The following is a 27,921-nucleotide window of genomic DNA, read 5'->3' as shown; positions in this document are numbered from 1 at the left end:
CTGGGTTCAAAAGAGAAGAATTCATATAAAGAAGGTTGTAAAGGGGTTGAACTTAGCATAACCTATGAGAGAAAGGTTTGTCTTTAGTTTAGTGGAAGTTGAATGTCTGCATACCCACCGCCTAGGAGTCGTGTCTGTTTTCAAGTCTTTTGGGGGTGATCATGCTGTAGTAGATGTGATCTTGCTTCCGTAAGAGAAGGCTGTGCTATCCATTTTTATTTCCTAAATTAACGTGATTCAGAGAGTGGTTTTGCTAAGGAAATTTAAGCACACTCAGCATACATCAAAAAAGGAAAACGAAAACAAAATTCTGAGAGAGATAGCAAGCATAATGGCCCTGGAATCACTACGTGATAACCACAGGTCGACTCACCCAGTCAAACATATGTACACCAGTGTTTTGATTCCTTAAATTACTACCCCTTTCCCCTTAGCCCACCCTCGTAATCCCTCCCTCTCCCTCCCCCCTCCCTCCCCCCTCCCCCCAATGCGTCTGCTCTCCCTCCTTAATCAGAGATGGTTTAAGACTGTTGACTCTGCAACCTCAGGTATATGTGCTTAAAAAAATGCAAGGAGAGAAACCTCTGAATGTTGACTGTACAGCAGTTGCCTTCCTGTGCTGAAAAATGGGCCACTTCTGGGGCTTTTTTTTTTTTCGTTTGTCTGTTTGCCTCTGAGGGTCTTTTTTCTTTCTTTTTCTTTTTTTGTCTTTTTCGCTGTCCTGACCTCCCCTGATACAACCAGGGTCTCACAAAGGATTTGCAAGGGACTTTTTAGATCGCTTGATCATACTGGGGTGGAACTCGGTGTGACGCCGGGCATGCTTGGTCAGATGGTCACTCCTCATGAAGCGCTTTTCACACAGCGGACACCGGAACTGCTTTTCCCCAGTGTGGGTTCTGTAGTGGCGGGTCAGCTCATCTGAGCGGGAGAACTTTTTAAGGCAGTCCGGCCACGTGCAAGGAAAGGGTCGCTCACCTAGGAGAAGGGAATCAAGACAGTATGAATTAAAAAAAAATTAATTAAAAATCACAGTATTGTAGAGCTAGAGCTGGAAGGGACTTTAGTGGTCATCTAGTCCCACCCCCTCATCTTACAGATGAGGGGACTGAGGCAAACAGAGGTTAAGTGACTTGCCCAAGTCACAAAGGTAGGAAGCATCAGAGGCAGCATATAAATCCAGGTCTTGTCCAAAGTATTTTTTCTCCTGTACAATACTGCTTTCCATAAATCCATGTGTGCTCCATGCCACAGTCAATATTAACTTGGGAAAAGCAATGATAAATTATAGTACCTTATATTCATATGGAATTTCACTGATTATAAAGGGCTTTTTACAAATTATTCTCACTCTCTCTCTCTTTTTTTTAAGTGAGGCAATTGGGGTTAAGTAACTTGCCCAGGGTCACACAGCTAGTAAGTGTTAAGTGTCTGAGGCCAGATTTGAACTCAGGTACTCCTGACTCCAGGGCTCTATCCACTGTGCCACCTAGCTGCCCCTTTTTACAAATTAAGTGCTTTTGAAAAGATTCTCTCAATTGAACCTCATAATAGCTCTGAGGTAGGGAGGGCAATTAAAATTATCTCCACTTTACAGATGGGAAAACTGGCTCAGCACTTACTTGACTGAGGCCACACAGAAAGTGGTAGAACTAGAACGAGAGTCTTTTTTTATTTTTTCCAGCTTAGCTTCCTGAAGCTTGATCAATTCTTCAGGGAATAATTATGACCTACCCAAATGGAATTATATTTAGCACTTTTCCCTGGTCACACAAAATCTTGGAGATTAGATGAACTCTTTTTTCTTCATATTGAGTAGGGAGCCACTGGTTGTTTTAATGTTTTGGTCTTTGTTTTGTTTTATAGGTAATGAGAACCTAAGATTGCAGCCCTAGACAATATTTCAGTCATTGAATCTTAAAGTTGTAACAGACCTTATGGGTCATTGAGTCCAACCTACCATCTACTTGTAGGCATCCTTCCTCCAATATTGTAAATAATGGCCAGCATTTATATAGTGCCTTAGGGTGTATAAAGCACTTTACAAATATTATATTACTTTTATTCTCACAAGTACCCTGGGAAGTAGCTGTGATTATTATCTCCATTTTATATATGTGGAAACTGAGACAGAGGTTAAATGACATTCCCAGGGTCACAGAGTTAGGTAATGTTTGAGGCTGGTTTTGAACTCAGGTCTTCCAGACTCCAGATCAAGCACTACCTTACCATCAAACTGCCCGCTAGGCATGTGTCTACCAAATGGTCATCTATCCTGTGATAGTTACCAGGGATGAGGAATGAAGTACTTATTGGGGCAGTCCATCCACTGGCAGCCTGTTCCAACTATGAGAAAGTTTTTTCTTAGATTGAGCCAAAGTTTGCCTTGCTGTAACTTGTGCCCATTGGTCCTAGTTTTGTCCCCTAAAGCAGCACAGAGGAGGATCTGTTTCCATCCTTTGATGTGACAACCCTTTTAAATACTTTCAGTTTCTTGTCTCTCCTTAATTGTCCATACTTTGGATACTGACACCCCTAGTAACTTCAACTATTCCTTTTCAAACTTAATTTCCAGACCCTCCATTAGCTGGCTGCCTTCCTCTGGGTACACTCTGGCTTGTCATGGTCCCTCTTAAAAATGTGTTGGCCAGAATGGAAAACAATGTCCCTGATGTGATCTGACCAGCAGAGAGCTCCGTGGGACTGTTAATGCTCGGGACATCTGCATACACATTTAGCAAGGCCTTTTCCCCCAAAGAAGCCAAGGAACTTAATAAAAGGAGAATCCGCCCCCCTCCCCTTTTTAAGGGACTTCTCCCCACCTGCCTGCCTACTCATGTCTTTCCAAACACGGCCTAAAGTGCCATGGATGGGAGCTTTTGCATACATAGACCCTTCTTCTCACTGAACTTCCTAGAGGCTCCTTTGGTAGGTGCAAGGAGTGACTATTTTTCTCACTCCCATCCTCACCTTCCTGGAGCCCAGAGAGACTCACAGAGGCTGGGAGCTGTCCAGCGTGGTGCATCTGAGTCATCCAAAAATTATTCATTCTTTTTCCTCAGATTCTCTAACCTGTGCCAATGAGATGCAGAAATAAGGATAATAATAATAATAATAATAAATAATAATAATGATAATGATAAACTCTATCACCTTAGGGGCAAGCTATAATTAACTACGTGCTCCCATCTCCCATTTTTTTGTTAAGAGGGACATTAACCATAAGGAACTCTACCACTTGCTTGCTCTCATCCAGACTAAAAGATGGACCAGGCTAGAATGTAATAACTGACTGACTTCACCCAAGATTGGAACATCTTTTTATAGTTGCAAGTTAGCCATGGAGCACACTCCAAAAAGCTATGCCAGTAAAAGGCAACCATAAACCTTTGAATCCTGAGTTCTGCATATGAAGAATTAGATATGATGGTAGAAGTTGGATGTGAACACTCAAAAGCAATGAACGGGGGAACTTTTTAAGGCATAATAAATGAACAATTAATGAATTAAAAGGCATTTATCAATTGTTTACCATATGCCACATAAAATGCTAAATGCTGGAGATGCAAATATAAAAATAAAGACAGTCATGGGCCCCCTTAAAGTATTCATAATGGCAACAAGGTTTAAAATAGCTTGTATCTTTTCTTTTGCAAACTTCAAGGGATTAAACTGTACTGTATACTATTCAGTTTAGAAATGTTGAGTTCAAAGGTACTAGACTACTCAATGCATATATGCACTCCTTGAGGGCAGGGATTAGATCAAATACTTCTTTGTTATCTCTTCCTAAACACCTCCCCCCATTCCCCTTCCTCCAAAGCACCTAGAGGTGCTGAGCACATTATATGTGCTCAATAAATACTTTTTTACTCTAATTAAACTAAATTAAACACAGTTGGTTCTGCCTACAATGCTGCCCCCTCAGGGTTTGCAAAGGGTTGAATGGTGTCCCACTACCAATCTACTCTAGAGCCAAACTACAAAAAAATATTCTACTTGTTACAATTTCATCTTGAGACCAAAGATAAGAATTCTTAGTGGACAAAAACAGTTTATCAATGCTAATCTAAAACTGTGGTTTATGGAGGACATATTATTTTAAACTTCTTATGTTAAGAAGACAAGCTTTACAGTACTAATATCCATTAGAAATTTCCCATGAGCTGGAAACAGGTGTATGAAATGGCTGGATCAGAAATGTGTATGTATTTAGAGGTGTTTCATAAAGACTTACAGTCAATAGCCAATCAACTACTTATGAAATTTTGTTTAAAATTTCAGATTGCTCCCCTAACAGGTGTAATTTCATGTTTGTTTGTTTTTCTAAAGTCAATTGCTTCTCAAACAGCCACTGTCACTGAGTCATATCCCCTATGCTCAAAGCATATGGCAGAACAGACACCCACAGAGCCATGAGCCATTGAAGGCCGCCAGCATCTTCTGCTAGGCTTCTCTGGAAAAGAATAACTCATAAGTTTCCTCCTCACCGTGCAGTCACAAAGCTGATTTTCAGTTCACTGGGGAAAAAAACAAAAACAAAGACAAAAAACAACTATCCTAAATTCCCAAGAGATATCTTAGAGAAAATGGTACTGCACGCTTATCCATCCTCTGGCACCCTCTTGAAAGAACAATTTTGAGGCATATATCTAAACTAGAAACATCTCCTTTCCACTTAAAGGCCAATCTCTCCATTTCTCTAAATAACAGTGAGAAAAGTTTGTGCATCCTATTATACAATGAACACATCACTAAACCAAATTCGTGCTTTAAAAAGAAATATTGCATATTATTACTTATAAGTAAACTTGTATTTTAGACCTGGAAAACTAAACAAGGGAAAAGAGGGTTAGGATGTCATGGCATCTTGGGGCAGCTAGGTGGCGCAGTGGATAGAACACCGGCCCTGGAGTCTCAGACACTTAACACTTACTAGCTGTGTGACCCTGGGCAAGTCACTTAACCCCAATTGCCTAACTAAAAAAAAAAGAAAAAGAAAAAAAAAAAGGATGTCATGGCATCTTCATAGACTATTAGCACTCTGGAAGGTACTTTGGAGAATATTTAGTCCACCACCTTCAAAATACAAATGAGGAAGCTGAGACCTAGAGAAATCAAATGATATGCCCAATGTTACAAGTCAGTTAGTGGCAGAGCCAGGGACTAGAACTTCAAATCTTCTCACTCTCATATGAAAAAGTTGAACACACCTGTCAACAATGCTTTATGTCTATCATTACCAAGAAAATGCACCTGGATCCTATAAATACAACAAACTCAATTTTACAGAAAACACTACTGGAGAACTTAACAGGCATCCTGAACTTTCACTGTTCACAAGCTGTTCTCCTTCCATTTCCATACTAAATTGAAATTCTCTGACAAACACTGAGCAGAAGAAAAAAAAACTTCATAAAGTCGCTTACTGTACCAAGTGTAGGCTAGACCTGTTTGTTTTTTGGGTTTTTTTTATGGTTATTTATTTCCCAGGGGACTCCTTTGTCTTTAGTTCACAGTTATCCATAGTAAGTTCAGATATACTGGAAGAGGTATTCTTTTTTTGGATAAGGATTTTCCCACTCTCCTCAAATAAAGCCTCATTTTTTAAAGAAATTACCTGGTGATTAGCTGACTGAATTTCAAATTAAGTTTATTCTTCTTGGTCAAAGTCCTGAAATGAAATCTGGATGTATATTTACAAGGAATGTCTTACTGGTGGACAAACTCAAAGAAGAAATTAGCAGGCTTTTTTTGGGGGGGGGCAGGGCAATGAGGGTTAAGTGACTTGCCCAGGATCACATAGCTAGTAAGTGTCAAGTGTCTGAGGCCAGATTTGAACTCAGTTCCTCCTGAATCCAGGGCTGGTGCTTTATCCACTGAGCCACCTACTTGCCCCCAGCAGGCTCTTTTCTAATTTATTTTTTTATATTCATGCCTTCTTAGTCATCTGCAAATCATCCCATAATCAGAGAGGCTAAGACTATTTCAGAAGTTTTCCCCCATAACCTTCACATCACCACCTCCTACCTCCCTCTTCTTTCCCCTCACTTTTGCCCCCTCCAATTTAGGAAAGAATTAACTTTGGTCAAGATAGGGAGAAGAAAAGATCTAATGCTTCCAGTCTATTCTATAGAAACATTCCTTTGAAAAAAATCTTAACCATGGAGATTTTAGAATGTTTGGCACTTCTTTGAATGCAAAGTGACCATCCATTTCAGTGAAAAAATGATCATTTCTGGCAGATTTGTAGGAATGAGACTTTCTTTTGAAAGTCCTAATATTAAGTGATTGCTTAAAAACAACCACAAATGCACTGTAGAGGAAATGTTCCTTAAGGTCCTCCAGACTGGGTACATGAGCCATCTTAGCATATGTTTGTGTGTGTGTATGTATGTATATGTATATATTTTTTTCAGGGCAACGAGGGTTAAATGACTTGCCCAGGGTCACACAGCTAGTAAGTGTCAAATGTCTGAGGCTGGATTTGAACTCAGTTCCTCCTGAATCCAGGGCTGGTGCTTTACCCACTGCACCCCCGAGCATATATTTTCTAAAAGATAAGCTTGTCTTTTGTATAGAAATGATTCATTCATCATAGTCTACTAACAGTGAGAATGGTGCTTGGAGATAGGAAGACCTTAAATCCTGTCCCTGATTTATTTTGGGTGCATTGTCCTAGGCAAGTCACTTCACTTGAGTGCTCAAGGGAAACTTCTGTAAGGCAAAGAGTAGATGCCAATCTACATTGGCAGAGGGAATTTTCTCCCTGGGAGTTCCTTATATCAATGGAATCACATCTGTTCCCTATCACCTATCCCCAAAGCTTCATTGATATATTGATGGAAATGCTACTTTCTTAAGAGTCTGTCCCATACCCTTTGACCCAGCAATACCACTTTTAGGTCTTTTTCCCAAAGAAATCATGGAAAGGGGAAAGGGACCCACATGTACAAAAATATTTATAGCTGCTCTTTATGTGGTGGCAAGGAATTGGAAGTTGAGGGGATGCCCATCAATTGGGGAATGGCTGGACAAGTTGTGGTATATGAATACAATGGAATACTATTGTGCTGTAAGAAATCATGAGTAGGAGGAGTTCAGAGAAACCTGGAGGGTCTTGAGTGAGCTGATGATGAGTGAGATGAGCAGAACCAGAAGAACATTGTACACAGTATCATCAACATTGAGTGTTGATCCACTGTGATGGACTATATTCTTCTCACCAATGCAATGGTACAGAAGAGTTCCAGGGAACTCATGATAGAAGAGGATCTCCAAATCCAAGAAAAAAAAAAAAAAGAGCTGTGGAGTATAGATGCTGAATGAACCATACTATTTCTTTTGTTTTTGGTGCTGTTGTTTTTTTTCTATTTTGAGGTTTTTCATCATTGCTCTGATTTTTTCTCTTATAACAGGACTAATGCAGAAATAGGATTAATGTTATTATGTGTATATATATGTGTGTATATATCTATATCTATATGCATATGTATATAGATATATAGATATAACCTATATCAGATTACCTGCTGTCTAGGGGAGGGGAGGGAGGGAGAAAAATCTGAAATTGTAAAGCTTGTATAAACAAAAGTTGAGAACTATCTTTACATCTAACGGAAAAAATAAAATACCTTATATGTAAAAAAAAAAAAAAGAGTCTGTGCCAGCAGAATTCAAGCCCTGGAAGGACCTACCAATATAGAAAAGTGTCTAATATGGGTCCAGCAATGACCTAGGTACCAGGGCAGTTCAGTTTGTAGAGGTATATATATGATCACAAGAGTCATAGATTTTTTTTTAATTTTTTTTTTAGTGAGGCAATTGGGGTTAAGTGACTTGCCCAGGGTCACACAGCTAGTAAGTGTTAAGTGTCAGAGGCCGAATTTGAACTCAGGTACTCCTGACTCCAGGGCCGGTGCTTTATCCACTGTGCCACCTAGCCACTCCTAGAGTCATAGATTTATAGCTGGAAGTATGCTTGGAGATCAATCAATTAGTTCAACCCCCTAATATTTTTGTATAAGAAAACAGGAGCAGAGAAATGAAGTGAGAGGGTTGTGAACCCATGTCCTCTGACTCCAAATCCAAGGCTCTTTGCACTGTGCCATGCTGCTTAATGACTGTAATGATTCTGGGGAGGCCACAGAAGGGTAGAGGAATTGAGATCTGCATTTGGTGGTTACAGACCCACAATAGCAAATTCATGGATCCTTGAAGTACTGATAAGTAACTGGAATACTTCCCAGCCCCTACCAAGTCCCATGTCATGTCTCCTTGACTAGGATCACCTCCTCTACCCTCCTCCCTATTAGTTAACCTGGACTCCATTCCTGGGTTCCTCAGCTCTTATAGGTCAGTATACATTATTATTATACCGTTTAAATCTAACTTTATGTGATTGAGACTGTTTAAACCCAGAATGATGCCTGATCTCAGTAACTCTCCAAGAATGCTATAAATGGTAGAAGGAAATTTGGGTTCTCCCCATTTCTGGATCTAACCAAAACATTCTTATTCTGCATTTGACACCCAGGTGTTGTTTTAGGTCCACCCAAACTCTGGTTAATGAGTTCCTCTTGTATTTTGGCTTCACCCAAATTTTATTGAATGTTTACATTTTCTGATATCCATCTCAACCTACCTTGTTTGTCCTCTGGGCAAAACTGCTTAACCCTGTACCTGTGGCTCCTGTGCAGGTGATCCTTATCCAAATTCTATCTCACATAACCCTCCCAGAACCTAGAGGAAAGGGAGCCATCTCCCCTTTCTGGCTTGCTCTGCTCTACCAAACAACCTAAGAAATTTCTTTCTAAAACTATTTCCGATTTCAGGGTTTATTCTTACAAACATCATCAGTTTTTGCTTTGGTTTGCTGGGGCGCAGGCTGCCACACCCTCTCTAAGCCCAGCTTTCATGTCATCGTAGTACCTACCCTAGCCCCTTTTCCAGCTTCCCTTTATGTGGTCTTCCTCCATTATAATTTAACTTTTTTAAGGGCTGTATGTGTATCCCTAGTGCTTAGCATAATATCTGGCACACAGTAAGCACTTAATAAAAATGCTCACTCATTAACTCTGCCTTTCTAGCTATCTCTAGCTAAATATGCCTATGTCTATGTATCTATCTTTCTAATCTCTCTGGCTTAAAATACCTTTCATCTTGACATGGCAGAAGAATGGTTTTGAATTCTAAAGAAAGCAACTTCATCTAGATTTAGTGTATCTGATTTCCTTTTCTCCTAACCATCCTTTCATCCTTCTTTTATAGTTCTACCTGCAAAAGAAAAACACCTGAGTTGCCAAAATATCAGTGCCAATGTTGTTGGCCACAGAGAGCAGTTACTGAGAAAATGAGCAACACAGAAAGAGGAGCAAGCAGGCCTCAGAGAAGCACACAAGCTCCAAAGTTCTTGTCTCTGGGGTTGCTCCTTTACAAACAGCTTTGGAGGTGCCCTAAGCCATTGAGACAGCTTGTGGGTCTGAGAATAGAGAAATAGAGTGATCCATTAACAACTGGGATTCTTCCAGATGTAAAGGCAATAATTACTTGCAGACAGAAAATTCAAGTAGTCACTTTTTCCCTCCTAAAAGTGCAAAATATTCCAGTTCATGGCAACAACAACAACAACAACAAAAAGTAACTTGCAGAACCTTCAGGAATGGAGACCATACTTATAATTCTTTGCTAAAGAAGTCATTTCCACTCATGCTAATTTTGAACAGCGTCAGGAAACAAAAACCCTCTAATTTTCTAGAAGTATAGTTGACTAAACAGAGATGGATGAAATAATAGTTTGATATGCTTTAAAAAAATACTGCCTGAATGCTAATATTCTATTTCATCATTCAATCTTGTACAATAATCTAATCCTCTTGGTGACTTAGTTTTCTTACCTATAAAATGAAGATTTAGCAGGGCAACCAGACAACCCATTAAAGTAGATCTTTAATGAGAATTTTGGATCTAGAGCTGGGAGGGACCTCAGAGACAATTTATTGAAGTCCAACCTTTTTATTTTACAGATGAGGAAAACTGAGGCCCAGGGAAGCTCTTAATTTCCCCAAATCAAGTTGGTATAGCATGAGAGGCAATAATATGAATTCAGACCCTCTTACTCCAGTCAGGGTTTTTTCCGGTCTATGAAGCTGCCTCCCTCTCTTATCCCAGTCTTGGAAATTCAGGAAGTGGGAGTAATATATGTGACATTCAAACTCCCTGGTTCTAGCAAGTCAGCATCCTGTAACACTAACTATAACCTAACTCTTCTTGCCTTGTGGTGCCAGACCTGACATTTACTTGCAAGTGGAGGGTGTGTGTGTGTGTGTGTGTGTGTGTGTGTTTTGTGTGTGTGTGTGTTCCTGACTGAAAAAACTACAGGCACATGTGTGTACATATGTATGTAATATACATTCTGTGAATCAGGTGGTACCTCTATACAAGTGTGTTATATATGTGTATATATGTATGTACACACGCAAATATGTGTGTATCTTTGTATACCCATAAGTATATATGAGTGCATATATGTATGTACAAATCGGATGGTATATATACACAAGTATGTATATGGGGGGGCTGCCCCTCTTCACAGTATATTTGTAATTTTTTTTCTTCATTGAGAACTTGGATCCTAGAAAGCTACTTTCCTTGGGAATAGAGTATGAACCATAATGGAGTACCCTGAACATGAAATCAGCATTCATTTAATTCTTTAAATTAAATTTTAATTCTTTAAATTCATTTAATTCTTTATACTTGTATCCCTAGTACCTGGCATGGTGTGCCTGGCACATAGTAGGCACTTTTACTTATTCACTGGTTGAAAGAGGAATTGAAACAGTATCTGAACTAAGAAATAATATGATGAGAGGGCTACCAGAGGGCTAGAGTTTAGTCTGAGAAGCTCAGTCTGTGGGGGAACCCATGCTAAAGGACTGTATCGGTTCTTACAGTAGAGCTTTTGGAGAGGGATCATGGCAGCCTTGTCTGCAAATTAGAATAGGGGAGACCAACACATTAGTCTAAGGGCAAAGGTCTATAGTGGAAGGCCTTTCATTAATAAGGGAAGATGCTTCTGGCTAGTAAATTTGCCTTTGGCAAACCAATTAGGACTAAGAGGAAAGATGAAAACATTGTAGCTCTGGAGCTGAAAGAATTTAAAGGTCATCTAACTCAACAACTTTATTTTACAAATGACGAAACTGAGGCTCAGGGAAATTAAATTAAATCCTGCCCCAGTGACTTTAGACAGCATTTAGCCTCGCATTTTACAAATGAGGAATCTAAAGCCCAGAGAAGTAAAAGAATATGTCCTACAGGTGCTAAGTTGCCAGTCAGACAACCCAGAAAAATCATCTGGACTTAGGAAAATGAGAACTCTCATAAGCTTGGGGCTTCCTTACCCACAGCTACAATCAGCAGAGCAGACTCTGGAAAGGTTGAGAAAACAAGCACCTATCCCAACCAAAATCTACAAGAAGAAAGGGAGGACTAGAGCTAACAATTTGCCCGGAGGGATGCGGCAGGCTGGCCCCAAGAACATCTGAAAGTTTAACCCGGCCAGAGCTGAGGGACTATGAGAGAATTGGGCTAAATTCCCCACATATTTGCAAATTTGACAAAGCTGAAAGGTTAGGAATTTTGTAACTTTGTAAACTCATTGTCTGTTTATTATTTATACTGTTCTCCCCCACTCCTCCCCCCCCCCACCCCAAGCCTTGTTTCCCTGAAAGAAAAAAGCACTGAGTCACCTACTTGAGTTCCAAAACTGACTCTTCTGTTTGCTTTCTATGTGACCTTGGGAAAATCCCATGATCTCTCTGGGCCTCCGTGTCTTTATCTATAACACGGAGGAGGTTTGATTAGATGGCCCCTCTGAACTCATCCAGATTTAGACATATGAACTAACCGACTGAAAGAGTTGTCTGCCTTTTTCATGAAGCAAGTCTAAGGAGGAGAGGAAAGGCCTGTGTCCTCTCCTTAAAGGCTGAGTGGGTACAGAGGAGGAGGATGGTCATGAGAAGATCAATAGGGGAGGAAAGAACCACATCCAGCAACTTGCAGAATGAGAAAAATGTGTTTGTGCACCCATGTGTGCTGTGCATGCATGTGTATGTGCAGAGTGGGAAAGTAGGGATGGTGGGAAGAAATAGTGGAGGGGATAGGGATGGATGCAGCTGGGTGGGTACAGCTGGATAGAGTGGTAGGCTTGAAATCAAGAAGACCTGAGTTCAACACCAGCCTCAGATATTTACTAGCTATGTGATCTTGGGCAAGTCACTGAACTTCTTTTTGCCTTAGTTTCCTACTGTAAAATGTGGGCAATAATAGCACCTATCTCCTCCTAAATGTTGTGAGTTCAAATGAGATAATATTTGTACATAGTAAGCTATAAATGCTAGATGGTACTCATAGTACTATATACTTTTAGGGTTCAATTAAACTCAATTAAATTCAACAAACATTTAGACTTTACATATTTCATTTTCTAAAAACTGAAAATTTCAATCTATGATGTCATGAATATGTTAAAATCTATCCCAATGTATGTTATGCCCATATGAGATGATATCAGCCAATCAATCTGCAAGTATTGACTATGTGCCTGCTGTGGGCCAGGCACCTGTACCAGGCACTACGGATAGTAGTAGTAGTAGTAGTAGTAGTAGTAGTAGTAGTAGTAGTAGTAGTAGTAGTAGTAGTAGTAGTAGTAGTAGTAGTAGTAGGCTTCTACCTGTCAAGGACGATCATGGCTCAGCACCTTGAAGAGCCACAGGCTCTGTGGCTGTGCAGTCAGATATGGGAGCTGCAGGCACTAGGGATACAACTATAAAAAATGAAAAGACCCCCTACTACAAGACCCTGAACCTTTTCTTTTCTTTTTTTTTTTTTTGGCGGGGCAATGAGGGTTAAGTGACTTGCCCAGGGTCACACTGCTAAGTGTCAAGTGTCTGAGGCCAAATTTGAACTCAGGTCCTCCTGAATCCAAGGCCAGTGCTTTATCCACTGCACCACCTAGCTGCCCGCCTTGAACCTTACTTTTCAAACAAAAATACAGACGAAAGCTTCTTGGTATCATTAGATCAAAAATGACAAACTAATTCATGATTATAAAATTCAGAGCTGGAAGGATCATACAGAGAGACCCAGAAGGGACCTCAGAGGCCATCTGTTTCAATAACTTCTTTTTACAGATGAAGAGTCAAGGGAGGTTGTGCTCTTTCCATGGGATCATAAGGCCTTCATCTTGTTCAACCCCACTCATTTTTAAAGACTAGGAAAGCAAGGCCCACAGAGATTAAGTGACTTGTTAGGATTGGAACTCAGGTCCCCATGATTCCAAGTTCAGCAAAACAGTTCAGCACTCTTACTACTGAACCACGAGGTCATCTAATTCAACCCCTTCATTTTACAGATGATCTAAGAGACTTGACCAAGAGACCTTCAAAAGCATCTAAGTGAAGTCCCATATTTTATGAGGACAATGAGACAGTGTCAGAGAAATAAGTGATTTGTTCAACATCAAACAGCTGGTGGCAATGTTGGAATTAAAAAGCTAGGTCTCTGGACTCCCACTTCTGCATTCTTTCACTTCACACTGTCTCAAAAACACAGTAAGAGGCCCCAAAGTAGTTGGTAATATTTTAACCATGTGTGTGTTAAAACATACCATACACACACACACAGAGCAACATGGAATTTTGCCAACTAGAAGGGCCAGTGTTCTTTTTTTGTGTCCTAGTCCCAGGGTGGAGCCTGCTGGTAAAACCTTGGAACTCAGCAAAGAAGCAAATCAGGGCTGATTATTGTTATGTTGATTGTCTAGACATAGAAAGTGATGGAGAAAATGTTAATGATGCACATTAAACTTAAAAGGGTGTGGTGTGCCATACACCCCTCACCCCAAGTCAGTTGTTAAACATTTACCAGTACATTACTGCATGGGACCCTATAACAGTCTGGGGAAATCTATGGCCTCCTCAGAAAACTGTTTTTTTGAATGCATAAATAAAATACACAGGGATTACAAAGCATTATAATATTTAAATTATATATCAATATAATACCACATTAGATAGGTAATATACTCTAATATGCCTGTGTATCACATATCTAAAAACTATAATGGTATATTAAAATAACTTATCAAATATCAAACAAATTCACTATGCATCACATTAAGAACCCTGATTCAACTGTGGCCTCTTCTGACTTCATCAAGGGAAATGCTAACTTTTTCTCCTTTCATGTAATACTGGAAGCTCAAAATGATTCTTAGTGACCACCTAAATATATAAATTGTCTTCATCTATAAGTGAGGTAGCTGAGTGAGACACCTAGCCAGAATGACATCTGACAAAGCAAAGAAAAAAAATCTAGAATACTTCTCAACTGCTAGAAGGTGGGGTTCAAGTTGTTGAATGGCCACTAGGTAGAAAAGACTATACTACGTTAAGACCTTTGGGTTTGATGGATAGATGGATAAAGGAATTATTAAGCATCTGTTTAAAAAGGCTAGAATGACCCTACAGGAATAGTTTTAGAACTTTTTTTCACTTAGGGATCCACTCTTTTCTTTCCCACAATATAGAACTTAAGCTTCTCAAAACCATCCACTAGAGCCTTGACTAGGGAGAGGGAGAAGAGGATGTCTGAGGAGGCATTTTTTAATGTTATTATAAAGGGCATAAATTATAAGGATATATTTGTCATGAGGATAAGATTATTTCTAAGGTCCTTTGATGTGACTTACATTCTTAGTGCCCCAGATAATGCTCTAAGACTTAAAAGTTACAGTTCATTGCCAACTACATTAGTCTAGAGAATTACCATAAGAATTCTCTGTGACAAAAAAAGTCACAGGCCTCCTGTGTGTATATAGTATGTATACACACATGTAAATAATACAAGCATTTAGTATTGGTACAAATACCAACATATCGGTATGGAAATCAAGCAGCACATACAGGAAGTCTCAAAGCCTGTCCTGGACAGCAGAAGGGGAAAGGACACACAGATGCCTTGCCTAAACTGTGTCGTCAACTTTCAACGAGGGGCCATAATTCATCTGTAATTCTGATGTAAAGAAAAGGCCCCGGCCAGCAGAAGACCAGCTTTCACAGATTATACCCAAGACACGGTTCTAAATACAAGCTTTGCTCTACTTTGTTTTCTACTTGTAACATGCCCCTTCCCTTGAGATGTTGGGGATAAAAGTCTCCCTTCTTGCTACCACGTACCCCTCACCCAGCATGGACTGAGGAGATTGCTGAATGGGTTAGCGTTGCCATGACCAAGACCAGCCAATTCCTCTTTGTGGTTTTACTTCTCCTCTTAGAAGTACGATGCCTTTTACAAGCTGAAAGGATGAGATCAGGAAAACAGCAGAGGTTCATAGGATCACAGTTAGAAGTGGAAGGGCCACGGAGAGATCACTGAGTACAACCTCCTCATTTTACGGATGAGGAAACAGGCCCAGGGAGGGTAAGTGACTTGCCCAAGGTCCCACAGGTAAGACGTATTCTAACTCAGGTCTTCCTGACTTCAAAATGCCAAAGAGTCTAGGTTAGTCCATTCAATAGCCTGGATTCAGTACCACAAAAGCTCTGGTGTGTGCATCTCTCTTGAAATTCCTTCTTGTCTTTTCCCCCTTAGGTAGGAGGTAGGAGGACACCTGACTCAAGAGTGTTTACTAGGACCAAATCTCATCAGCAATGGTGCAGAACCACTCAGGGAGGTACTGCCCCACAGTGCCCTTAGGCTGGGCTGTGGTACAATGGAAGACATGAGGAACTGTGAGGTTAGCACAGAAACAGTATCCATGCTCTCCTCTGATGAGACAAGACTGATTTTCACTACACATGCATCTATAGCTAATGACAGTGTGGAAATAAGACTGGCAGTAAGAGGAAAAACAAGGCTGTTCTCCGGCACATCCTTCTCCATTACTGATGTTCAAACAAACAAACAATGGTTTCAAAACCCATAGTGCCTCACAATAGTGTCTGTGTAGGGCTTGGAGCCATTTCTCTGCATGTGTTTTTAGGAGTTATTTTTAGGTGTAGGGTTTTTGGTTTTCGGAGGGGTTTTTGCCTCTTAAGATGATTATGGTGCTATGGTTGTATAAAGTGCAGTTAGATACCTCCTAAACTCCAATATACACTGCTAAATAAATAATTCAGTTTCATGTACTATAAGCCTATATTATTATACATTAGCATATAGGATAACAAATGCTCATGTTAACATGAGATATTTATATCCATCTCTCCAGGCAATTAAAAAAGGAAGGAAGGAAGGAAGATCTCAACGTCAAATCAGGAGAGTACCTAACCCAAGGCTCTTATGCATTTACTCTACTTATATTTTGGGGGGTTGTTTTTGGTTTTTCCGAACAATGAGGCTTAAGTGTCCAGCGTCACACAGCTAGTAAGTGTCAAGTGGCTAAGGCCGAAATTTGAACTCAGGTCCTCCTGAATCCAGGGCCAGTGCTTTATCCACTGCGCCACCTAACTGCCTTCTCCTTATATCTTTGGAACTGAATTCAGAGAAACCCATCAGTAGGGCCCCCAAAACACAACTCTTCAAACGGCAATAGGTTACTTTTTCTAATAAAACGTTGTTCCCTTGATCTTGGGGCCTATAGCTCTAAACCATCCTCGAAGGGCATAATCTTATGTCCTTGGAACTGGACCATAGAGCTCATCTAGTCTAATAGCCCTATTTGGCAGATGAGGAAAAAGCCTCAGAGGTGACCTAGTTTGTCAGGAAAAAAGGCAGAGCCATGTCGGAGCTGCTCAAACCCAAATTTAGCTCCTTTCCGTCTTTCCATGCCTCCTCCCTGCTGTACATCTCCTTCTCCCAGAATGGGGAAGAACCAAACAGCAGAGCAACATTCCTATTTATGCCATACTTAAGACTACACTATCTGTAGTTTTGAATGATCTATAGACTCACAACTGGGTTATCTTTGGATGAAAGGAGGTGGCTTTTTGCTCTAGGATCAAAGCAGGAGGCAAGACTCAGCTAGCTAAAGAAAAGAAGGGTAAGAGTGGGCAAGGCCTGAAGTTGCAAGATACACTGGACCAAGCTTCTTAAGCACAACTACAAGCCATGGCTAGAGAGGGCAGCAACAGAGAAAATGATGTCGACTTTGGGACCCAGAATCCAACTGGCCTTGGTAGAGAGGGGTGGGGTCCATCTCCATTGGCAGGAAGCCCAGATAATCCAACCTGGATCCCTATAATGACTCCTGGAAAGACTACAGATGCTGCCATTGCTCAATGACTTATCTACAGCAAGAGCCTTGTGTAGACCAAGGTTTCTCAGGCATCCCCAAATCACTGGGATTTAGAGCTACAAGGAACCTTATGGAAGAACCTGAGCCACTCCCACAAAAAAATTAAAAAATTAATAGATCACAGAAATAGCAAGAGAGAGAGGAGAGAGAGAGAAGAGAGAAGAGAAAGAGAGAGAGAGAGAAGCCAGGACAAGGATACCAAGTCCTTTTGACTCCATATCCCATGTTCCTTGATATTGCCCAAAGAACATTTTTCAAAGTCTGTTATCAAAATTGTCTTCAAGTTGTGGCTGGAATATCTGAAATCTTAATCAAAATATGAGGACTGGGGCAGCTAGATGGCGCAGTGGATAGAGCACCCGGCTCTGGAGTCAGAAGAGGACCTGAGTTCAAATCCGACCCTCAGACACTTAACACTTACTGGCTGTGTGACTCTGGGCAAGTCACTTAACCCCCATTGCCCCACCAAAAAAAAAAAAATGAGGAAGTTGAGTGGCTACAGGTAGCATATGTGAATTTTAAGGGGAAAGCTTTTTTCTGAGAGACCTCCTCTGTTACAAAGAGCCACTCATCTTGAAAAGGTGTCAGCAAGTTAGGCCAGGGCCTACTTAGACCCTTCCCCTCTTATTCAATAGTCTCTTTTCAAAAGCAAAGAGTTAAAGTTAGAAAGAATGAACCTTAGAAGTCACCAAGTACAAATCCTTCATTTTATAGATGAGAAAATTGAGGTATAGATTGATTGATTATCGGATCACAGATTTAAAAGAGGCCATCTAGCCCACCCCATCATTTTATAAAGGAGGCCCAGAGAGGTTAAGTTACTTGCCCATCATCACATAGCTCGTGTCTGACATGGCATTCATTCCCCAGAAGCCAGACTTGGCAAGGGAGATCTTAAGCTGAATTTTTGCATCCATTTTGGCCTTTTCTGCCTCACTGGCACACTTGGCAGGAACTCTCTCTCCCAGGGGACTGCCTGTTTAAGCCAGAGGTGAAGAAGGTAGGACCTAGATTATAACTTGCTCACACTTGCCTTAACATAAAACAAGATGGCCCACATTTCACATTTTGTTTGTTCTAGAAAGCTGAAATTTCTCTCCCACCATTTTTTTTAAAAGGTCATTCTTAAATTTGCTTTGGGTTTTATATATTTACTTTCTCAATCACCATAAAGGTTTAATTTGGTTATTCAGAGACAGATTCTGCTCCTTGTCCAAACGTCCTCTTGTTCTCAGTTTATCCAGAAGTGGAAGGGCTGGTTAATCATGGGTAGATAGTGGACTCAGTAACCACCACAGGGGTATACTGGAAACATCGTCCAACGTCTCAGACTTCCAATCTCAGGTCCCAATTCTGAGTTCTCTTTCCCACATGCCACATAAGATTTCCAATAGTCTCATCACTAAGCTTAGGAAAAAGGACTCCTGGTCACATGCCACATGCATACACTTGATTTGCAAATGGAAATAAGTGGCTTTCACTACTAGAGGCATGAAAAAATATATGTCTCACTCTCTATCTCTCTCTCCTTGTGAGTTTTCTCTGTGGGAAACGCCAACTCTGAAGGTCATAATGCACCAATTTCTCATTTGCTCCAGTGATTTGCTGGAGGGAAAGGTTGAGGCCAGCATTAAACATAAACATAAAAAAAAGAATTGCTTAAAATGGCATCTTAATGGACTCTCTTTGCCTTCATCAGTCAAATGGCATTAAGGACATTCTGATGTAGTGAAGGCCCTCAGGAAGGGTGGGGTCAGAAAAAAAAGGTGGTTGTTCCTGTGAGGTTTGCCAAAGGACAACTAAGGAAGTGCCCAAATACCCAGAGGTCAGGAGTCACCAGGCCTAGGCTGGCAGCCTCCTGCTGAACTATCACCATTTCACCCAGCTGACAGGAGGTAGTATAAGGCCAGGGTGTTAAACCCTAGACTGGACTGGCTATTTCAGGCCCCTGGGAGAATCTCCTTCTCAGGGAGAGTTTTTACCAAAAGAACAAATTTCCATCTGTCTAAGTAGGCCCTTTCTCCCCCTGAAGGCAGGGGCATAGCCCAGATGGCTATCAAAATCCCTTCCAGACCCAAAATTCTATTGACTCTCTCCCAACTTATGGCCACGGAAGTGGGTAAATAGCCCAAGTTAAATCTTGTCCTGGCCACTGAAAACCGGATACAGCCCTGAGACAGTGGTTAAGCTTCAAATAAGAAAAAGGACCAGGGCAGTAGTGTGAAGCTCGGGGAGTCAAGGGCTGAGGGTCCTGCTCCTTTCCCTTTGTGCCATGTTTTGGGTCATCTGGTTCACAGCACTGGAAAATGCCCTTTCACAATGACCAACCCAGCAAGGATTTATGGTCTCAAAAATTGTCCCAGCAGGACTTAGAACAGAATACTCACAGTTATGCAGTTTTCTGTTGACCAGGATTTTTATGTACATTATCTCATTTGATAGGCTTGCTAGGGAAACATTAGACAAGGGAGGGTTGGGCCTTAGGAGGAGAGGGGTTGTGGCAACCATGGGATGAAATTTAGAGAGCTTTTATTTTTTTCCCCCTTCTGGGTGAGAGGAGCTGAAGGAAAAACTGAAGAGCTGGAAGTAATGATTACTGGACATGGAGCTTATTCCATCCAGAATGCTAATCACTGTAAAGTACCAAGTAATCAAATTGATGGGTTAGAAAACAAGCTCCCTCCAAGGCCTGCCAGGTTGTTTTTTAAAGACTCCTGAAAGAGTGGATACTAGGAAATAATCTGGCCCACTCCCCAGCCCCAGCCCCACCCCCAACCCCTGTGAAATTGTTCAGGAAGACCCTCTGGTTCACTCTTTTCCCAATAAAACAAAGAGATTATCCCTGGGAAATTCTATCTGGGAATTTCCCACTGATATTATAGAATAGTTAGTTCTTGGAATATGTCTATGGTAATTAGGCTGGAATATAAATCTGATGGACAGTCATTTTAGGAGGCCAAAAAATCCCTTTTCTTCAGGTTACATTCTTCCCCTAATGTGCCTGAATTGACATGAGTATTACACAATAAATACACCACCATACTTAAAAGGTTGCTGTGAGCAAACCTTAATTCTTACATGGGATCATGGATATAAATTTCAAAGGGACCTTAGACATAACGATCACAGAATCATAGAATCTTAGAGCTGGGACATCAGTGGCTGTCTAGTCCAATCCTTCATCATGACCACATTGTTCAGTCTACATGTGCTCAAAGGAAGGGGAACCCACCAATTCTTGAGGCACCCCGCCCTCTATTTAAAAAAAAAGTCCAAGGGGGCAGCTAGGTGGCGCAGTGGATAAAGCACCAGCCTTGGATTCAGGAGGACCTGAGTTCAAACCCTGTCTCAGACACTTGACACTTACTAGCTGTGTGGCCCTGGGCAAGTCACTTAACCCTCATTGCCCTACCCCCCTCCCCAGCAAAAAAAAAAATAATAATAAATCCAAACCCCTCATTTTACATATGCAGAACTGAGGCCAAGCCCAAGATCACACAAGTAGTCGAGATTCAAACTTAGGGCTGGTGACATGAAATCTTTAATAACCAACCACCCTCCCATTTTCCAAGTCCTCCAACAGTTGTACTTTCCCTCTTTCTACACATACTTTGAGAAGACAATCAAGGAAAATGGCTTCACTGAGTAATTTAGGCAGAACTCACTTTATTCTTGCCATGGCACAGGAAGGGTTAAATGAAAGTAGTGACCAGCTGCCTGCCATTGAACATCAGGTCTCGGCAACAGTCACTCTTCTGGCCCAGAACTTCCACTTTCATTCCCCCCCCCTCCTTCTCCCCTCCTGAACTACTGGAGTGGAGCTCCCAAGTCCTCCTTGGCATCCCCACCCCAGGGTGCACCTCCACGTCCCTGGGGAAGGAGCAGCCAGCCCAGAGCTTCAGAAGTAGCAGATGCTGGTCCTTTCCCTTCTTTTGGTCATCTGTCTTTGGCACGTGGGACTCAGCACCAAACCTGCCCTTGTACAAATCACCAGGCCCTTAGTTATGCTCTGCAAGGCTGGTTACACAATCAGCTGTGCTTATGCTCCAAACCTAACACTTAGAAGGGAAAGCAGAAATTCTCTAGGTAAACATTACCTTGCAGTAGCTGGCCAATCTTTTCCCTTTGCAGTCTGATGCCTGCCTGCAGTCTCTTGCTCTATTTCACTAATGTAAACTTTTATTTTTTTCCTAAAAGAATTCAGGAAGCTTTACATAACAATGCAAAGGTTAGACATTACCTGGCAGCTGGATGGTTCAGTGGATAGAGTTCCAGGCTTGCAGTCAGGAAAACCTGAATTCAAATCTAGCCTCAGACACTTACTAGCTGTGTGGCCCTGAGCAAGTCACTTAACCTCTGTTTGCCTACTGCACTGGAGCAGGAAATGGCAAACCATGCCAGTATCTTTGCCAAGAAAATCCCTTACAGGGTCACAAAGAGTCGGGCATGACTGAAAACAACTGAACAACAAAGCCCTCTGTTCAATTTCAGTTATTTCCCCAAGACATAATAGTGCTACTTAGATAAAGGCATAGTAATGGGATACTGTCCTCTTACATTTCTGAGGCCTGGCATACGAGACATAGGATCAAGAAGTCAAAGAATTATAGACCAACAGCTAGAAGGGACCTCCTTGCTTTGCCCAGGAAAGTCAGTTACTTCTCAAGGTCACATAAGCAGTAAGCATTGGAGGTGGGATATAAACCCAGATCTTCTGATAGTCCCTCAAGCAGTGCTCTGGATGGCAAGGGGGAAGACAGCAATTTGAGCCAGCAAACATTTATTGTGTATCTGCTATATACAAGGCACTATGCCTTTGTGCTTAGAGAAGTAGAGGTCACCTTTGTTATGAACGAAGGCCTTCTTTAAACCAAATGCCTGAAATAATGGGGCCAAGGATTGAAGAGAACCCTATTCTCAAAGGGTTTTGACTCCTGGCTAAAGCAGTGCCATTCAAATGACTCTCTCTCAGGCCTTGGTCACTAATCAGTATTTTTCATGGAACAAGTAGTCTTGTTCCCAGGAATCCTGGCCTCCTTTAGGATAGAGCTCAGATACCATTTCTATTGGGGCCTTTCCCAAATCCCACAGGCATTTACTCTCTCTCTCCATCCTGAAATTACTCTGTATTATTTTTGTGTTCATTTACCCATGTAAACAAAATATCTGTTATAAAGATTCCCAGTAGAATGTAAGCTTTTTGAGGGTAAATACTATTTCTATTTTGATTCTTGCATTCTCAGTGCCTCTGCACAGAAAATCAATATTTGTTGACTCAAAGGTGGTGGGAAGGAGAAAGAGATAGAAACAGATAATTGAAGTAACATTTTGAAAGAACTGTGAACTCAACCAGGATCAAGGTTACACACTGTTTTTTATATATCTAGTCAAACTGCCTTCTAGAAACCTTTGTTGAGTGGACTAGCAATGATAAAGGAGATAACCATAAAGAAAAGGGAAAAAGCAGCAGCTGCACTGAAGACTTCAAATGCCCTTCTGAGCTGACCACCAGGCCAGCCTGTAGGGGTCATTTGTTACTTCAAATTGAGATCTAAGTACCTCCTAGAGTCATAAATTTAGAATTAGAAGTCTAGCAGTGATCTAGTCCAACTCCCTTATTTTACAGGTGAAGAAACTGAGGCTGAGAGAGGTTAAGTCATTTGTCCAAGGTCACACTGGTAGTGAATGAGAAACCACATGCAGGTGTGTGCTAATGTAATTATATGTCCATTTAATACATGTGGTACACATGTGTAGATACACATAGATATACATGCTTCCCCATACAGCGTTAAACATATAGATACTAATAACAGGATATACATGTCACATATGTATACTACATAATATACACATATGGGGCCAGCAAGAAGGTGCAGTGGATGGAGTGCTAGACCTGGAATCAGGAATACTCAGCTTCCTGAGTTCAGATCTGGCCTGAGACACTTACTAGCTGTGTGACCCTAGCCAAGTCACTTAACCCTGTTTGCCTCAGTTTCCTCCTCTGCAAAAAGAGCTGGAGAAGGAAATGGCAAACCACTCCAGCATCTTTGCCAAGAAAACCCCAAATACGGTCATCACTGAAACAACTGAACAAGATATACCTTCACATAGAAATAGTATTTCTCATATAGGTATATATTATGTATACATGTCCAAATAATAGGAGTGTAGACTTAGAAGTAGAAGGCACCTTTGATATTATCTAGTCTAACCTTCTCATTCTGAATTGAGGAAGCTGAGGCCTAGTGGGGTGACCCAAGGTCACAAAGGTTTTAAGTAGCAGACCTAGGATTCAAATCCGGGTCCTCTAACTCAATATCTAATGCTGTGTCTGTATACATATGTATGGGTATGTGTGTCTAGTGTATGTATATGTGTACAAAATAAACTCAGTACCCTTTTATACAATGACACGAGAGAGATGAACTGTGTTAAATGTGTCACCTTCCAGAGTCACTAGTGGTGCAGTTGGACTGGGCTCAGTATCTGGGGTGCAGCATGGTTCTTGAAATATGGGTGCTGGGTTGGGCTAGGGACGCAGCTCTTGGAACTTGCAGAGAGAAGGAAGTATTTCCTAGTGAGGCCTCTGTCAAGAGTCTCATAATTTGTAGGCCATTATTATGTAATTAATTTCTCTTCTTCAGAATCTAGCACCAATAAAAACCACAATTCTTAGATAATCTATCTGTGCAGAAGAGAGACCAAGACTGAGGAATTTAACAGCTAATCTTACCTTGAAATTGCATTTAAAGCTTTGGGGGGGGTGTGCCACCAAAAATTCCTTTGGCCACTACAAGGACCCTTAATTATGGTATCTTTAAATCTGCTTCCTGTAGTGGGAGCTCGGTCCACATTCCATTTACATGGGCCAATGGCCGTATTCAACGACTGCATTAGGATTACAGGCCTGCAGATTATAAACAAGACACCTGCAATCACCATATTTATAGTTTTTAAAGGCTGGCTGGAGAATTTTAAAAGGCTGTCACATATATATATATATATATATATATATATATATATATATATATATATATATATATATATATATATATATATATATATATATATATATATACACATACATATATATGGGTTAACATTTTCACACTTTTCACTGGGCAAAACATCCTACTGAGGTAGCTTGAGGTATGGTCTCATGACTAATTAAACAGCTGCACACAGACACAGGGAGCAACCATTTCTGAAGAAACTGTAAGTATTTGGGAAAACCACTTCACTGACAGTCCCAGAGATAGAAATTTTTGTAATTTTTATAATAATAAGTCCTAGGAAGCAACAAGAGAAGTCTCTTCTCACTCTCCCACTTGACCTAATAGGGGCTGTCCAGAAGGGAAATGTTGACCTTTGGGTCCATTCTACCTCCAGCCTCTTTGTTAAAGGTGGCAGTCAGTAATGATGTGGATTCCTGCCTACCAGGGAACAGGCCTGAGCCTGCAAGGCCAACAAAACAGCTGCTAGATGATAACCACCTCTGGCCAGTACAGTACTGTGATACAGTGATCAAAACTAAAGCCAGTCATTTAAACGAAGAAAACCTAGTTTTAAACCTTAAGTAACAAGCTCTAACATGGGGGATGTAGGGTGGGGAGAAGCCTTATCCTGAAAATATGGGTAGTAGTTACCTGGCTTTTCTTTGAAAGCAAATAAAAAACCAACACAAAAACCAACCCCAACCTATTCCCATTTTAAAACTGAAAAGTGAAAGCATTACCTTCACAGTTTCCATTTACTGCCTCAAAAAAAGCTCTATCTAGTAAGTGCTTGCTTCCACAACACAGGTAAGCCTTCTAAACATGGTGTCACGCTAATGGTGATTTCACAGTGGCCAAGACCCAGGCTGTTTTATCAGAACAGCAGGTGTAACTGGGCCCTCTAAAAATGGTGGATTAAAGTCTCATAGTATTAAGGTCTTACAACTTTTCCCTGGTGTGTCTGTCTAACAGAGCCAGATTTGGCTCATTAAGGGACTTGTAAGTCTCCCAAGGAGGATTTTATACTGCGGATGTCTGTCTTCTCACTGTCAATGATCCAGTTCTCTACTCCATTTACTATTTTTCATTTTGCTTTACCTAGGAGCACCAGTTCGACATTGTTTCTAATAACAGCCTCCCAACATTCATTACCAAGCCAGGACCTCTGAAATGAACCACGCCCTGAGTCTCACTGCTTGGCTCATGGGTGGGGGCGACACACATAACTGAATAAGGAGAATTAACTCAGATATCTGATTTGGTAAGGAGCAAACCAGCAATGTAGCTGGCCTGTTGTCCATCATTTGGTCAAAATGCTCTGCTGCCCTAAGCAGTGTTATTTTAAACCTCTCCAGGGACTCTTGGCCAAATTTAAAGCCATCTTGGCAAGCCCAGAAAAGTAGCCAGCATAAAGCTAAATGAGAGGCATCCCTAAATGGCTGTCTATAAAACCTTCGATTTTGTCTGATTTACTCCAATTCCACAAGAGGAAAGGTGGGGAGAACAGAGATGCTATTTGACTGCCTTTTCGAATTTACCTACCCAGGCAGGATACTCCAATTGTAGGGATGTAGGGAGCCTTGGGAGTAAGAGAGGAGAGAGGAAAAGAAGGGAAAAGGGAGAAGAGGAGGGAGGCGGAAAGAAAGTGGGAATGGGGGTGGGTCAAACAATCTGCTCACCTCGAAAGCCACCTCGCAAGCCTTTTTAACGCCCTTGGCACTCAATACACAATCTGCGCATGAGATTTTAACAATGTGCCATTATTTTTAAAAGGTGGGCTCTAATTAAAGAGGTTCACTTTAGGATTTTTCAACGAGGGAAAAATACAATTTTTTAAAAACTGAAAGCAGGGAGGAGAAAAGTTTAAAAAGCAAACAGTTAAATTATTTTAAAGAGTTCAAAATAGCACAAACCATCTTATCCAATATGTTTCTCTCTCTCTCTTTTTTCCTCTCCAAAATTTGCAACCTTTAGGAAAAGTGCAGCGTCCTTAACTACCACCAACGTTGCACACGGCCAGAGGCTGGCACGCAAACAGTTAACCCCAACAGCACCTTCGGTTAAGTGAGAGACCACCGCTAACCTGTATGCACTCTGTAATGGGCTTTTAGATGGGAGGATTTTCCATAGACTTTGCCACATCCACTGTATGGACACTTGTGTCTCTTTTCAGAGGCTAGTTTCCCCTTTGCAGACACTCCCGGGTGGAGGAGGGAGAGAGAGCCGGGCACCCCACCAGAATCCTGTCTCTCCTCGGGGCTGTGGGAAGGGCTCGACCCAGATTCGGTGGTCACGTCGCTGTCGGATCCCAGGTCCTCATCGGGGCTTTCGATACTGTCGCTGCAGAGGGAAGGGGTGGCCAAGGGTCGGTATTTGTTCAGGTCCAACAAGCTTTTGGCGATGGTGACCAGAGTGCAGTAGTCCTTCCATGTATCCCCGGGGTCACCGTGCTCCTTCGTCCCTTCTCGCTCGGGCATCCTTAGCCTCTCCGCCTCGGCGGCCCCGTGCTCCGGCTCCGCAGCGCGGTTGGAAATAGAAACCAGGCACTGAGCAGCCACGAAGTCCATGTAGGCGGCTGCGGACATGGTGCGGGCCAGAGGGCGCAGGGAGGAGCAGGAGGTACCTAAGTCCAGCGGCACCAACTTTCCCCCCCAACTCCTGTCGTACCTCCTGGAGTTTGCTTGCTGTTTTATTAGTATTATTATTATTTGCTTTATTATTCTCCCCCTCTTTTCCCCCTCCGATCAATCAGCTCGTCCTCTCCCCCGACGAGCGAGATCGCGGAGCCAAGGGGGCGGGGAGGAGAGAGCCGTGCGCTTTGGAATCCGCGCAAGAAGTCGACCTCAACCCCTCATCTTTACGTAACAACCAGTGACTCCAAACGCAGCATCCACAACCCGGGGCTACAGTGGGGGGCTTTCTCACTCTCCCAAAGCCCTCCCTTACCTGGGACTAGCGGGCCCCTCCAGCTTTCCAATCAATCCCAACAGACAAGCTCAACGGACTCTCTAATAATAAGGCTGTCTTGGAAAGATGCCACACGTGGCGATTTCAAGTTATGATTTCTATTGGGGAAAAAAAAAAGAACCCAAGGCGTTCCGGGAGGGGTAAGAGCTAAAAAGAAAAAAATGCAGAAGGGAGCTCCGCAATTCCCAGCTGCCCAATTTTCTTCGTTAGATTTCTCCACGTATTCACCCAAAGCAAGCAAAAAACCCGGTTGGAGATAGCAGAAAAAAATCTAGGTCTAAGAAATACTTTTGCCCCCGTGCACAGCCCGATCCACTCCCCCCTCTCCTGCCGGTCCTCACTGTTCCGGCATTCTCTTGCTCAGTAACAATTTCGCAGAATCCCATCACGTCACAATCCAAACCCCCTCCAATTGGCCAGCGAGAAGGGTGATTCAACTCTGTTTACTTTCTCCCCCTGCCAGTCAGAATGGCCTTTTGGAGGAGAGGGTGCGTCTATAACTGAGGCGTGTGGCCAATCCGACTGTTCCGTTTCAATGCCTCGTGCTACCCCTACAGCCCTTCAGCCTGCCGCTTAAAAGGGTAATGGCCTGGGGCGGGGGGTGGGTCTAGGACCCGGGCCCAGCCGGCTTGGAGTCTTTCTCTATACCTTTTC

At 41.9% G+C, this 27,921-nt stretch overlaps 1 protein-coding gene and 1 pseudogene across 1 annotated transcript; both read right to left on the bottom strand.

The window, feature by feature from the left end:
• Nucleotides 1-614: 614 nt before the first annotated feature.
• On the bottom strand, nucleotides 615-27,713 carry KLF9 (Kruppel like factor 9). Its single transcript, XM_043979072.1, has 2 exons — nucleotides 26,384-27,713; nucleotides 615-978 (listed from the first exon to the last, which is right to left on the bottom strand). Exons 1-2 carry the CDS (start codon nucleotides 26,883-26,885, stop codon nucleotides 749-751), a joined length of 732 nt encoding a protein of 243 aa, XP_043835007.1. The 5' UTR covers nucleotides 26,886-27,713; the 3' UTR covers nucleotides 615-748.
• Nucleotides 14,138-14,258, bottom strand: LOC122737849 (annotated as a pseudogene).
• Nucleotides 27,714-27,921: the final 208 nt, after the last annotated feature.

Source organism: Dromiciops gliroides, chromosome 1 (assembly GCF_019393635.1).
Source record: "Dromiciops gliroides isolate mDroGli1 chromosome 1, mDroGli1.pri, whole genome shotgun sequence".
Lineage (NCBI taxonomy): Eukaryota > Metazoa > Chordata > Mammalia > Microbiotheria > Microbiotheriidae > Dromiciops > Dromiciops gliroides.
The sequence above is the reverse complement of the archived record's forward strand: the minus strand, read 5'-3'. Positions and strand labels throughout refer to the sequence as shown.